Consider the following 15,159-nt stretch of genomic DNA (forward strand, 5'->3'; position numbering starts at 1 on the left):
CTTTTTTACTTCATTGAATAGTAAATAGTGTGAACTAGATCATCAACAATACGAATATATATATCCTCATGTCGACAGTCTTTGAAATTAAATCCAAATGTCAAAAGTGTCCACTTTGAGGAAGTAACCTGCCTGTTATAGGCCTGTGATTGGTCCATTGGTGTTGACAGTCTTCGGAACACCGATGGTATCACCACCAATAAACGTACATGATTTGATAGGTCTAGTTTTTTATGATTTATGATTTTATGATGTATTAACCTTTAAAATGGAATGTATGCCTATTATGTGACGTCCTAATAGTATGTCGTTAGTGCAAGATGTGGAGTGCTTTTGCGCAAGAACCAACATTAGGGTATTATTTGGTGGACAAAATATGGTGGGAGCCTATGGACTGCTAAAATATGGTGGGAGCCTATGGACTGCTAAAATATGGTGGTAGCCTATGGACTGCTAAAATATGGTGGGAGCCTATGGACTGCTAAAATATGGTGGGAGCCTATGGACTGCTAAAATATGGTGGGAGCCTATGGACTGCTAAAATATGGTGGTAGCCTATGGACTGCTAAAATATGGTGGTAGCCTATGGACTGCTCAAATATGGTGGTAGCCTATGGACTGCTAAAATATGACATTCTTAAATATAGCCTATTTAATAAAGCATATCATTGTAACATACGTTTCTTTGACCCATTGGTTACCGAAGGCACGGAGATCGATGTCCAAAATGAATTAATTAGGACTATTTACTTTATTATATCCAATTAAATCGATCCGTAAAGTGCACTGGCATCCTTTCCTCTCCACTATAGATTGCTGTTTTCCTTGCTGTAATGGGGTAATGGTTCATATTTATTCTTAGGATCATATGCAATGGTCCTATATTTTCTCCATATTTGTTGCCAAGAGTCCTTCCACTTGGATGTGCTGTCTCCCAAGGTTCACGTTCGTTTCCAATCTCTCTCTCGCTCTCTCCTTCTCTATTGGCCCGGCCCCCCTGATCTCTCTGTCCATTGGCGTCTTCGGGGTCCCTTTCTTTTTTCATATACGGATCCAGTAATGACTGTCCATTGGTTTTGTTATTCTATCTCCACCTCCTACTCCCCAGCGTTGCCCTGCCCATGTGTTGTATCTCTATGTCCATCCATCGACTGACGTTCAAGTTCGTAGGAACGTCACGTCCGCACTTGAACTTGCAGCTCAGGGGGCTTTGCTCATATCCCTCTCTCTGTCTTTGCAAAAAAGTCATGAAGACTGCCGCACAGCCCGTACCCCGCGCGTCACCGTGATGTGATCTATAATTCATTTTTTTTGGATGTCAAACGCATCGATGAAGACATTTTATCTGGAGTCTATTACATTGTAGGACGCCTCTGCCAATGTGAACTAAGCTGAACGCCACCACTTACCAACATGTCTCGCCGCAAGCAAGGCAAACCCCAGCACTTGAGCAAGCGGGAGTTTTCGCGTAAGTAGAATTGAAAATTGCTTCTTTTATAATCTGGTAAACAAGAACACACACAGCAGCCTCTTCTCAATTTATTTGGAGAATGTTTGTAGGCAACTGGACTTGACGCGGACCCGTGGACATAACCTAAAAGCGTGTCAAGAACGCCGTCATTGAATCAGATAACTTTCTATCCAAAAAAGTTGGACCTTGGAAAATATTGTATATTTGGTAAACAATAACGTATAAGGCTATTTTACATGTATGTGCCGATGCTACAACACAGGCTTCTTTCGCTATTAAAGGACATCTAGGCTGTAGTGGAGGGATACCTTTTTGCCTATCAAGGTATCCTGTGAATATTTATATTTAGTCATATCAGTTTCCGATATGGAATACGCTACGAATAGCAAAGTGTATCCCAAAATAAGCAATTCCACTTTGTTATTACTATTTGTTTTGATAGCGTAGATTTTTTTTCGAGAGATGCTTTTCTTTTTTTGAATGGGGAGAACGGGGTGTTTACATACTCATAGCCCATACAGAAGACCTCGTGTGTGGAACGTTGCCAGCTTTGATATCGAGGGATATAGGATAGAGTTCACGATCCAAGAATACCACTGCACCTCCGTATAACCTAGTGATCCAATTACATTGTTATCGTTTACACCGCGAGTTAATGTGAATGGATGCAATAAGCATTGGAACAGTTCTATTCAATCTACTATTGGACCTCTCCTCTATGTTACATTTAACGAAGAGGTTCATTTCAGAGGGGGCACGGGAGGTTAGGCTTTTATGCAATAACATATTACATTTGGGCAGGCATACTGAAGTGGTGTTTTAGAGTCATTTATGAGTTATACATGTATATTCAATAAGCTATTGCTTTTATGCTGTTTATGCCGTGGTGTATAATGGCATGATTTCAACTGTGCTCATTTCCTTTTTTTTCTTACGTTACCGGGGGCTAGATCATTTGGAAACGAGTATACATAATATGATTTTCCGTTGATTTTCCGTTGTTTTGTTCCACGTATTCTGTAAATCGCTACAATGTTTCCACACGGTTGTTTCTCTTTTACCATTCCATTCTCGGAGGAAGCAAATTAGGTTCTCGTAACCTATGCCTTCAATTGTAGTATATCTATGGACGGCGCCGGTAGGGGGCAGAATATGATTGTGGACATACACGTCGATGAACTTGAACTTGATCTAGGCTACTTTATAGCTTTATCTACGTTGCCTGCTAGACCAAGCGCAGTTGTTCGTGGTCGTATATTTGATGTTCCTTGTTATGCCGTTGTGATATCTTATCAATAGACCTATTACAGTATTCCAGATCAATTAAAAGGGAGTTATTTCAATAGATGGATAAAACAATGGCCAGCTGAGAACGTTTTGTTTTCTGCAAGAAAGGATCAGTAGGCAAAATGTGACATAATTTCAAACATCCATAGGCCACTGTGAGCTACCTCTGTGACATGCGTCGTTTTCAGTTAAGTAGCCTCATATTGGACCCTAGAGCATATTGCATGCCTATTCACTCTTCCAGGTATATTAGTCCCCTATTTCAACACAATCTTAGTATATCACGGTGTCTTTCAATTAAATGTCAAAATATGACAAAAATGTATCCTAATTGCCAAATCCTTAGTTATATCCACATTCTCACGAGGGACCTAGTTCATCATTCAAATATGACAAATGAGACAGACGTATAGGCCTATAGGATCACAGCGTTACTGGCAAGTGCATGGTCAAATTATTCAAATTGAATACTCTGTTATTTACATGCATAGGTTGAAGTATTTGAATAGCTCGTTATGGCCTATAGAAAAACAGCTTCCGTTCAAGTAAGATTCCTCCTTGTCCATATTGGCTGCGTTGTATGAATCCCTGCAATAGCAGCTAGGGTACTTGAAATAAGGGATCATTACCATGTTCAATTATTTATTATATTTAAATAGCCAATTGCCTAATTTCAGTAGTTATTTGATAAAGTTCAGTCAGTTGAAATTCTGGTGCTCACTTGGATGTTGAGGAATAATATATAGTTTTTTATTTTTTGTAACTTATTTTTGTAACCAGTTGCCGATACAAGAAATGAGATTATTTGGGTTTGAAGGTAGACTTTTTCGCACAGAGCCTCAGTCAGACTGCTATGTCCTGACAGCATAAGCTGTAGGAATTCAACTCAAATAAGAAGGAAAAATATTCCTTCAGCCCCTCCTCCCCGCCTCCTTCTCGTCTGACCCGACACAGAATTTAAGGTTCAGAACAGACGGCAAGAATTCATCACATTTTATCTTAACATCCCAGTTGGGCCTCGAGATGTCGTTTACTGTAGCTAGATGACTTGTATACATCAGGGACCTACTCCACATACACCCCTCAATATCTAACCTCGGTTCACGAGATCCCAGCACTTTTAACGGAAATGGGGTCCAATCATCTTGAACTCAAATTAGAATCTATTTTTTGATTCTCCGAGGTGTTAGGTTCATTAAAAACGCGAGATTGGCAGCACAATAAAGAGGGTCAAGCGCCTTAATCGTTCAGGCAGCGAGCAGCACGCTGACTGAACGGTGTCACTGGCAGGCTTATCGAAAAACAGTGCTGTAGTCTTGTCTAAGTCTTCTTCCTTCCTCCCTACTTTCCCTCCTTCCTCCCGTCCCCCTTTCAAATCCATCTCTCATACCTTTTCTAAGACAGTGCATCACCTGGAAATGCAATCACTATAAACCACAGGTGCCTTCTAGATTATGGTGATATTCATTATAACACTGGAAATGATCATGACAATAACACTGATGTTAGTCGTTAAAACGATAGGACTGTAATAGAATCGAATATGATTCTACGGGCCTGCTACTGGATGTTCATTCCTCTCTCTTCGTTGGTTGTGCCTTCTATATTATCAGTAATAATAGTCATAAAAACGATAGCAAGAGATGCATATGCAGATTTGCAACAGTTTAGTAACCTATATACTGTGTCTCACTCTTCCTTGAAATGATACTTAAGTGTAGATCTCAATCAGTGTTTTGTGTCCACGGTCTATTAAGTATCTAACTCTCCACCACAGTTTGTCAGCTGCCTTGGATGAAATGTCATAGTCCTCTATGTAGATTTCAACCCTGTCATGTATTCTGTATAGAAGTGTAACTGTCTATCTCCCCTCTCCAGCTGAGCCCCTGTCGGCCGTTCTCCCCCCAGACGAGGAGCACGAGGACCACCCCAGGCTGGGGCAGCATGCGGACAACAGGATCCTCCTCAAGGGGGACCAGGACCTGCTCACCTGTGGCCAGTGCCACGCCCGCTTCCCTCTTGCCCACATCCTGCTCTTCATCGAGCACAAGAGGCGGCAGTGTCGCGGCGCCCCCTGCACGGACAAGACGTTAGACGACGGGCACAGGCGGTCGCCCTCCGCCGTTCCCCTCGCCTCGCCCCGTCCCTCCTCAAACAAATGCCGAGACAAACACCCGTCGAGGTGCCCCTTGGAGGTAGCCGTTCAGGTGTCGCCGCGCAACGATGATGAGGATTTTTTATCGACGCCCACCCACGGAATTATCCCCAAGCAGGAGAATATCACAGGTAATGACGTCACCATGACAACGACGATGACGAAAGTAACAAATATGGCTGCCGATGTAAAGAACTTAAGCGACAAGCAAGGTGTTTGGGTCTGAGGTTTACTGTAAGGTTTGGGTGTTGACGATACTTGGATGGTACTTTAACGTTGTGAGTAGGGTTGCAAAATCCCTAAGGTTTCCAGAAATCCAGGTTGGAGGAATCCCGGAATCAGGAAGGAATAAGCAGGGATTCCTCCAACCGTTGTTCTCCCAACGGGATAGTTTTGTGAAAACCTGGGAATTTTACAACCCTAGTTGTGAGTAAGTGCCTTTGTTTTGGTGACGCTTAAAAGCAAGGTTATTGGATCATAGACCACAAAAAGGATTTACAGTCCAAACTGCACAGAGCAGATGGACTTCGAGTTGGGTTCAATTTTGACTGGTGGCGATGGATATCCACGAGGTATGACGTTCTTGCTGCACTGCTGGGTGTAGGGTTGTTGAGTTTATCTCTGCAATGGGGATAGAAGCCCAATATAACTCCCATTCCACTCTCCTAAAGAAAGAGAGAGGGAGAGAGAGAGACGGAAAAAGAGAGAAAGGCCTGCGTCCCAAACAGGAACCATATTCCCTATATAGTGCACTACTTTTGATACAGGGCCCATTTATAGTGGGCTCTGATCAAAAGTAGTGCACTGTATAGGGAATAGAGTTCCATTTGGGACGCAAGCCTTAGTTTCTGTCTCATGTGGTCTCGATAGATGTATCTCCATCTCGCTGTGGTTTTCACAGAGACATATCTCTTCCCCTCAAATACATGCCTGCCAACTCATACTCTGGCGCTAAAATATAAAATAAATAAAAACGTGTAGGAAAGTAATTACGGTGAACTGTCAAGGAAGAGGCATTTATTTGAGGAATCCTACTCGAGCCACTAATTGTCAGGGTTCTCTTAGTCTTCATTTAGTTAATTAAGGACTTCTTACAGCGGTTGTCTAACCACAGCTAAATGAAGCAAGCGAGAGAAAAAACCATGATGAGCAGCTCAAACAAATAGTTCTGTCTTACAGACGTTGGTGGAAATGAACTTTGTGTGTTTGACAGTTTAATTTTCCTTTTTGAGTTATTATAAACATTTCTAAAGACAATTATGTCTATAAATGCGGGCTTTACTATAAAGAAATGTAGTGTGCTGCATTGAACTTATCAATGCTTCTGCTGAGGTGAGGCTGGTTTTCAGTTCAATGTTTTATCAGTGAGGGTTCTCCAAAATGACAAATACCCAATAGGCAAACACACAGCTCCATGTACAACACAGTGGGGTATAGGTAAGCACACAGCTCCATGTACAATACAATGGGGTATAGGTAAGCACACAGCTCCATGTACAATACAGTGGGGTATAGGTAAGCACACAGCTCCATGTACAACACAGTGGGGTATAGGTAAGCACACAGCTCCATGTACAATACAGTGGGGTATAGGTAAGCACACAGCTCCATGTACAACACAGTGGGGTATAGGTAAGCACACAGCTCCATGTACAACACAGTGGGGTATAGGTAAGCACACAGCTCCATGTACAACACAGTGGGGTATAGGTAAGCACACAGCTCCATGTACAATACAGTGGGGTATAGGTAAGCACACAGCTCCATGTACAACACAGTGGGGTATAGGTAAGCACACAGCTCCATGTACAATACAGTGGGGTATAGGCAAACACACAGCTCCATGTACAACACAGTGGGGTATAGGCAAACACACAGCTCCATGTACAACACAGTGGGGTATAGGTAAACACACAGCTCCATGTACAATACAGTGGGGTATAGGCAAACACACAGCTCCATGTACAACACAGTAGGGTATAGGCAAACACACAGCTCCATGTACAACACAGTGTCTATTGGTATAGACCCCATAGGCCTAGATATAGCTCCATGTACAACACAGTGTCTATTGGTTTAGACCCCATAGGCCTAGATATAGCTCCATGTACAACACAGTGTCTATTGGTTTAGACCCCATAGGCCTAGATATAGCTCCATGTACAACACAGTGTCTATTGGTTTAGACCCCATAGGCCTAGATATAGCTCCATGTACAACACAGTGTCTATTGGTTTAGACCCCATAGGCCTAGATATAGCGCCATGTACAACACAGTGTCTATTGGTTTAGACCCCATAGGCCTAGATATAGCTCCATGTACAACACAGTGTCTATTGGTTTAGACCCCATAGGCCTAGATATAGCTCCATGTACAACACAGTGTCTATTGGTTTAGACCCCATAGGCCTAGATATAGCGCCATGTACAACACAGTGTCTATTGGTTTAGACCCCATAGGCCTAGATATAGCTCCATGTACAACACAGTGTCTATTGGTTTAGACCCCATAGGCCTAGATATAGCTCCATGTACAACACAGTGTCTATTGGTTTAGACCCCATAGGCCTAGATATAGCTCCATGTACAACACAGTGTCTATGTCGCTATGCTATCTGTGTTGGGCTGTGGTCTAGTTATCCTCTATTCTGTCAAATCTAATGACCTCTTGTATTTAATCAGTAATTATGCATCCGTTTGTTAAGCCACACACACACACACACACACATATACACACAGACAGACACAGGCCCACTATGCCTCTTGGCTCTAGTCAGCTGCCTCTACAATCTTTCTATGCTCATTTAGATCATGATGCGTAACGTCTCCACATGATATCACTGGGTCACTAACGTTATGCAATGGCCTGTTATTAACAGTACAAGCCTAATGGATCGTGTGTGTGTGTGTGTGTGTGTGTGTGTGTGTGTGTGTGTGTGTGAGTGTGTGAGTGTGTGAGTGTGTGAGTGTGTGAGTGTGAGTGTGAGTGTGAGTTTGAGTGAGTGTGTGGTGTTGCGTGAAGTGAGATTGATGAAGGCGTTCTTCGTCATCCTCACGCTCATCTTATGAGTTATCCTCCTTGTCGAGAGAGAGAGAGAGAGAGGGCAAGGAGATCCAACGAGATTGGGATGATGAGAGTGAAATGGAGAAATACACAAGATGCTCCTCTAAATGTTGTTCTTGGCTTTAATGGACTGACTCAAACAGACACTGTGGACCCGTATCATGCCACCTCCCATGTTTAGCCACCAGGATTCCACGAAGCCATGTCCATGCCATGTTAATGTCATCTGTCCTAGAAGGACGATCCTTATCGATGACATGTTGAACTGGGCTAAAGATGGTAGGTAGCATGATATGAGACGTGGTGTTGGTTGGGACGGTGTCTGTTTTAATCCGTGTGTGATTCATACTGTACTGTGAATGTCTTCATGATGGATCGCTCTTCTACGATTCATACTGTCCCCAGCATCTCCACGGTTACGTCCCAAAGTACACCTTATTCCCTGTATAGTGCACTGCTTTTGAACAGAGCCCTATGAGCCCTGGGCAAATGTTCTGTAGTGCACTATATAGGGAATAGGGAGCCATTTGAGATATAGGTCAAAATACTGTTTGCTAGTGCAGGTGTCCCATGGCCAGACAGGATACACTGTGATACTGACACCCTTACACTTAGACACACACACACACACACACACGCACACGCGCACACACACACACACACACACAATTTTTGAAATGCAGAGTCCAACAGGGCTGATGTCTCTCTATGATCCTGTGTGTGTGTGTTTGTTTGTGTTATGGACCATTAGGAGGAGCAGACAGAACAGAACAGCGTACCCCCATTTGCATGATAAACAACTTAAGATATGCACAGGGACACACACAGGCCGGCTCCATATTATAAACAGAGCAGATGATCAGAAGGACACAGACAGGCTCAGGGTCAGACACAGACAGAGATACAGACAGGGTCAGACACAGACAGAGACACAGACAGGGTCAGGCACAGAAACAAACATGGTCAGACACAGACACAGAAATGGTCAGGCACAGACACAGACATGGTCAGGCACAGAAACAAACATGGTCAGGCACAGAAATGGTCAGGCACAGACACAGAAATGGTCAGGCACAGACACAGACATGGTCAGGCACAGACACAGAAATGGTCAGGCACAGACACAGACATGGTCAGGCACAGAAACAAACATGGTCAGGCACAGACACAGACATGGTCAGGCACAGAAACAAACATGGTCAGACACAGACACAGAAATGGTCAGGCACAGACACAGACATGGTCAGGCACAGAAATGGTCAGGCACAGACACAGACATGGTCAGGCACAGAAACAAACATGGTCAGGCACAGACATGGTCAGGCACAGACACAGACATGGTCAGACACAGACATGGTCAGGCACAGACATGGTCAGGCACAGACACAGACATGGTCAGGCACAGACACAGACATCGTCAGGCACAGACACAGACATGGTCAGGCACAGACACAGACATGGTCAGGCACAGACACAGACATGGTAAGGCACAGACAGGGTCAGGCACAGAAACAAACATGGCCAGGCACAGACATGGTCAGGCACAGACATGGTCAGGCACAGACATGGTCAGGCACAGACACAGACATAGTCAGGCACAGACATGGTCAGGCACAGGCACAGACACGGTCAGGCACAGACATGGTCAGACACAGACATGGTCAGACACAGACATGGTCAGGCACAGACATGGTCAGACACAGACATGGTCAGACACAGACATGGTCAGACACAGACATGGTCAGACACAGACACAAACAGGGTCAGGCACAGACATGGTCAGACACAGACATGGTCAGACACAGACATGGTCAGACACAGACATGGTCAGACACAGACAGGGTCAGACACAGACAGGGTCAGACACAGACATGGTCAGGCACAGACATGGTCAGACACAGACATGGTCAGACACAGACATGGTCAGACACAGACATGGTCAGACACAGACAGGGTCAGACACAGACAGGGTCAGACACAGACATGGTCAGGCACAGACATGGTCAGACACAGACATGGTCAGACACAGACAGGGTCAGACACAGACATGGTCAGGCACAGACATGGTCAGGCACAGGCACAAACAGGGTCAGGCACAGACATGGTCAGGCACAGACATGGTCAGACACAGACATGGTCAGGCACAGACATGGTCAGACACAGACATGGTCAGGCACAGGCACAAACAGGGTCAGGCACAGACATGGTCAGACACAGACATGGTCAGGCACAGACATGGTCTGACACAGACATGGTCAGACACAGACATGGTCAGACACAGACATGGTCAGACACAGACATGGTCAGACACAGACATGGTCAGACACAGACAGGGTCAGACACAGACAGGGTCAGACACAGACATGGTCAGGCACAGACATGGTCAGACACAGACATGGTCAGACACAGACAGGGTCAGACACAGACATGGTCAGGCACAGACATGGTCAGGCACAGGCACAAACAGGGTCAGGCACAGACATGGTCAGGCACAGACATGGTCAGACACAGACATGGTCAGGCACAGACATGGTCAGGCACAGGCACAAACAGGGTCAGGCACAGACATGGTCAGACACAGACATGGTCAGACACAGACATGGTCAGGCACAGACATGGTCAGACACAGACATGGTCAGACACAGACATGGTCAGACACAGACATGGTCAGACACAGACAGGGTCAGGCACAGACAGGGTCAGGCACAGACACAGACATGGTCAGACACAGACATGGTCAGGCACAGACATGGTCAGACACAGACACAGACATGGTCAGACACAGACACAGACAGGGTCAGGCACAGACACAGACATGGTCAGGCACAGGCACAGACATGGTCAGGCACAGACATGGTCAGACACAGACATGGTCAGACACAGACATGGTCAGGCACAGACCTGGTCAGGCACAGACACAGACATGGTCAGGCACAGACACAGACAGGGTCAGGCACAGACACAGACATGGTCAGGCACAGACAGGGTCAGGCACAGACACAGACATGGTCAGACACAGACATGGTCAGGCACAGACCTGGTCAGGCACAGACACAGACATGGTCAGGCACAGACACAGACAGGGTCAGGCACAGACACAGACATGGTCAGGCACAGACACAGACAGGGTCAGGCACAGACATGGTCAGGCACAGACACAGACATGGTCAGGCACAGACACAGACATGGTCAGGCACAGACACAGACATGGTCAGACACAGACATGGTCAGACACAGATACAGACATGGTCAGGCACAGACACAGACATGGTCAGGCACAGACACAGACAGGGTCAGGCACAGACACAGACATGGTCAGACACAGACACAGACAGGGTCAGGCACAGACACAGACATGGTCAGGCACAGACACAGACATGGTCAGGCACAGACACAGACAGGGTCAGACACAGACAGGGTCAGGCACAGACACAGACATGGTCAGGCACAGACACAGACATGGTCAGGCACAGACACAGATATGGTCAGGCACAGACACAGACATGGTCAGGCACAGACACAGACATGGTCAGGCACAGACACAGACATGGTCAGACACAGACAGGGTCAGGCACAGACATGGTCAGACACAGACACAGACACAGACATGGTCAGACACAGACACAGACATGGTCAGGCACAGACACAGACATGGTCAGGCACAGACACAGACATGGTCAGGCACAGACACAGACAGGGTCAGGCACAGACACAGACATGGTCAGGCACAGACACAGACAGGGTCCGGCACAGACACAGACATGGTCAGGCACAGACACAGACATGGTCAGGCACAGACATGGTCAGGCACAGACACAGACATGGTCAGACACAAACAGGGTCAGACACAGACATGGTCAGACACAGACATGGTCAGGCACAGACCTGGTCAGGCACAGACACAGACATGGTCAGGCACAGACACAGACAGGGTCAGGCACAGACACAGACATGGTCAGGCACAGACACAGACATGGTCAGGCACAGACATGGTCAGGCACAGACATGGTCAGACACAGACATGGTCAGACACAGACACAGACACAGACAGGGTCAGGCACAGACATGGTCAGACACAGACACAGACAGGGTCAGGCACAGACACAGACATGGTCAGGCACAGACACAGACATGGTCAGACACAGACATGGTCAGGCACAGGCACAGACATGGTCAGACACAGACATGGTCAGACACAGACATGGTCAGGCACAGACATGGTCAGGCACAGACATGGTCAGACACAGACATGGTCAGGCACAGACACAGACATGGTCAGGCACAGACACAGACATGGTCAGGCACAGACATGGTCAGACACAGACATGGTCAGGCACAGACATGGTCAGGCACAGACATGGTCAGGCACAGACACAGACATGGTCAGGCACAGACATGGTCAGGCACAGACATGGTCAGGCACAGACATGGTCAGGCACAGACATGGTCAGACACAGACATGGTCAGACACAGACATGGTCAGACACAGACATGGTCAGACACAGACATGGTCAGGCACAGACCTGGTCAGGCACAGACACAGACATGGTCAGGCACAGACACAGACATGGTCAGGCACAGACACAGACAGGGTCAGGCACAGACCTGGTCAGGCACAGACACAGACATGGTCAGGCACAGACACAGACATGGTCAGGCACAGACCTGGTCAGGCACAGACACAGACATGGTCAGGCACAGACACAGACATGGTCAGACACAGACACAGACAGGGTCAGGCACAGACACAGACATGGTCAGGCACAGACACAGACATGGTCAGACACAGACATGGTCAGACACAGACATGGTCAGACACAGACATGGTCAGACACAGACATGGTCAGACACAGACATGGTCAGACACAGACATGGTCAGGTACAGACAGGGTCAGGCATTGATAGGGTCAGGCACAGACACAGGCAGCCTCAGGGTCAGACACAGACAAGATCAGGCACAGACACAGGCATAGGCAAGTTCAGGCACAGACAGCCCCAGGGTCAGACGCTCTGTACATGTAATACTCAATTACATGTACAGAGCAGACAGTTTCCCTTTAAGGAAGAAAAGGACTCACATTATAACCATCCAACACCCCATCAGACCTTCCCTTTAAGGAAGGAAAGGAATCACAGTATAACCATCCAACACCCCATCAAACCTTCCCTTTAAGGAAGGAAAGGATTTATATTTTGACCAAACATACACCAGACTAGTGGTTTAGTGTATCTTCGTTAGCCGAGCCTACTTTTTGTTTCTGGGGGAACAAAGGTATTTAGCCAGGCTGTGTTGGCACCATGCCACCTTTCTCCCACCAGTCCCCCATCCGCCCCCTCTTTCACTGGGGGTGTCTGTCAGGCCTGGATGAGAGACTGAGGGTGGGGGTTGGGGGTTGGGCAGTGGAAGGGCGGTGTCGGGGGAGAAGGAGTCCGACTCCTCGTTAGTGACATACTTGTCCCTTGTGTGACGGAGAATTCAAAGTGCAGAGACAGAGTGTGTATGTTTGTATCATTCAGATTTGAAGTAGAGGGAGATGTTCTCCCCCCCCCCCCTCCTTCTAAAATGTCTTATTTTCTCTGTGGGAAGAGCTTGTTACAGATGAGTAATGATGGTACTGTACCTCCTCCTCCAATAACGTACACACCAGGGTTCTAATAGTATGTTTTAACCATAGAGCCACATTCATGTTTTGAATAGGAATTGTTCATGAATAATGTTGTATTCCAAAGCCTGAGTCCTAAAAACACACACACATGTTGTCTACAGAGATTCACCAGCAGGCTTTGTTGTTTGGTTAGTGAGTGTTAGTTTACTTGTATAAATCTGAGTTTCCAAGTGTGTGTGTGGATATCAGTGTGTGAGTGTATGGGGGTATCAGTGAGTGTGTGGATATCAGTGTGTATGGGGGTATCAGTAAGTGTGTGTGGATATCAGTGTGTGAGTGTATGGGGTATCAGTGTGTGTGTGGATATCAGTGTGTATGGGGGTATCAGTGTGTGTGTGGATATCAGTGTGTATGGGGGTATCAGTAAGTGTGTGTGGATATCAGTGTGTGAGTGTATGGGGTATCAGTGTGTGTGTGGATATCAGTGTGTATGGGGGTATCAGTGTGTGTGTGGATATCAGTGTGTGTGTGGATATCAGTGTGTGAGTGTCTGTGTGTTTGTTAACGCTTTACTAGCCCGAGCATGCAGGCTGAGCTGAACATGAAAGGGTCTTTGACTTGGCAAGCGGAGCCGGAGGACACCCCTCTGTGGACCGTGCCAGGGCAGACTTGGAACAGAGTGCAGCGTCCCAGGGGGGGGGAATGTGGAATGGGGGCGGGGGATAAAGTTGTGTGCGTTGGGGAGGAGGGGGTGTGGGGTAGTCGGGGGCTGTGAGATAAGGAATGGACGGGACAGGTTGGGTAATGGGTGTGTGTGAGTGTGTGTCCCTGTAGGGCTCCTGGCTGGGTGTTCTGTCTTAACAACCCCAATGCCACGGCCCCAGGGGCTTCAGGTGGAGGCTAGTTTGGGGAACACACACACACGCCCCCGCTCTCCACTCCCCCCTGTGTTTTGTCTGTAGGAAATGTGTTGTGTTACTAGGGCTCCCTGATGTGATGATGAGTGCTGTAAGACAGGAACATATGATCCCTATTTCAGCCCTGAGCTCTGGCCAGACCCTCTCTCTAGCTCTCTCTCTCGCTCTCGCTCTCTCTGACTCTATCCTCACGCTCTCTCTCTTTCTGACTCTACTCCCATTCTCTCTCTCTTTCTGACTCTCTTTCTGACTCTCTTTCTGACTCTCTTTCTGACTCTCTCTCTCTCTCTCTCTCTCTCTCTCTCTCTCTCTCTGACTCTACCCTCACTCTCTCTCTCTCTGACTCTACCCTCACTCTCTCTCTCTCTGACTCTACCCTCACTCTCTCTCTCTCTGACTCTACTCCCACGCTCTCTCTCCCTCTCTCGCTCTCTCTAGCTCTCTCCCTCTCTCTCTCTCTCGCTCTCCCTCCCTCTCCCTCTCTCTCTCTCTCTCTCTCACTCTCTCTTTCTGACTCTACTCCCACTCTCTCTCTCTCTCTCTTGCTCTCTCTCTCTCTCTCTCTCTCTCTCTCTCTCTCACTCTCTCTCTCTCTCACTCTCACTCTCACTCTCACTCTCACTCTCACTCTCACTCTCACTCTCACTCTCACTCTCACT

The 15,159-nt window shown here is 46.9% G+C and overlaps 1 protein-coding gene across 1 annotated transcript in view; it reads left to right on the forward strand.

Moving 5' to 3' along the window:
• Nucleotides 1–1,064: 1,064 nt before the first annotated feature.
• Nucleotides 1,065–15,159, forward strand: part of LOC110485734 (B-cell lymphoma/leukemia 11A-like) — a 52,465-nt gene continuing 38,370 nt past the window's right edge. The window contains exons 1-2 of the mRNA XM_021556887.2: nt 1,065–1,468; nt 4,637–5,044. Coding sequence (XP_021412562.2) covers nt 1,414–1,468; nt 4,637–5,044 — 463 coding nt within the window. The 5' untranslated portion in view covers nt 1,065–1,413. The remainder of the gene's footprint in view (nt 1,469–4,636; nt 5,045–15,159) is intronic.

The sequence above is a fragment of the Oncorhynchus mykiss genome, chromosome 13, assembly GCF_013265735.2.
Source record: "Oncorhynchus mykiss isolate Arlee chromosome 13, USDA_OmykA_1.1, whole genome shotgun sequence".
Taxonomy (NCBI): Eukaryota; Metazoa; Chordata; class Actinopteri; order Salmoniformes; family Salmonidae; genus Oncorhynchus; species Oncorhynchus mykiss.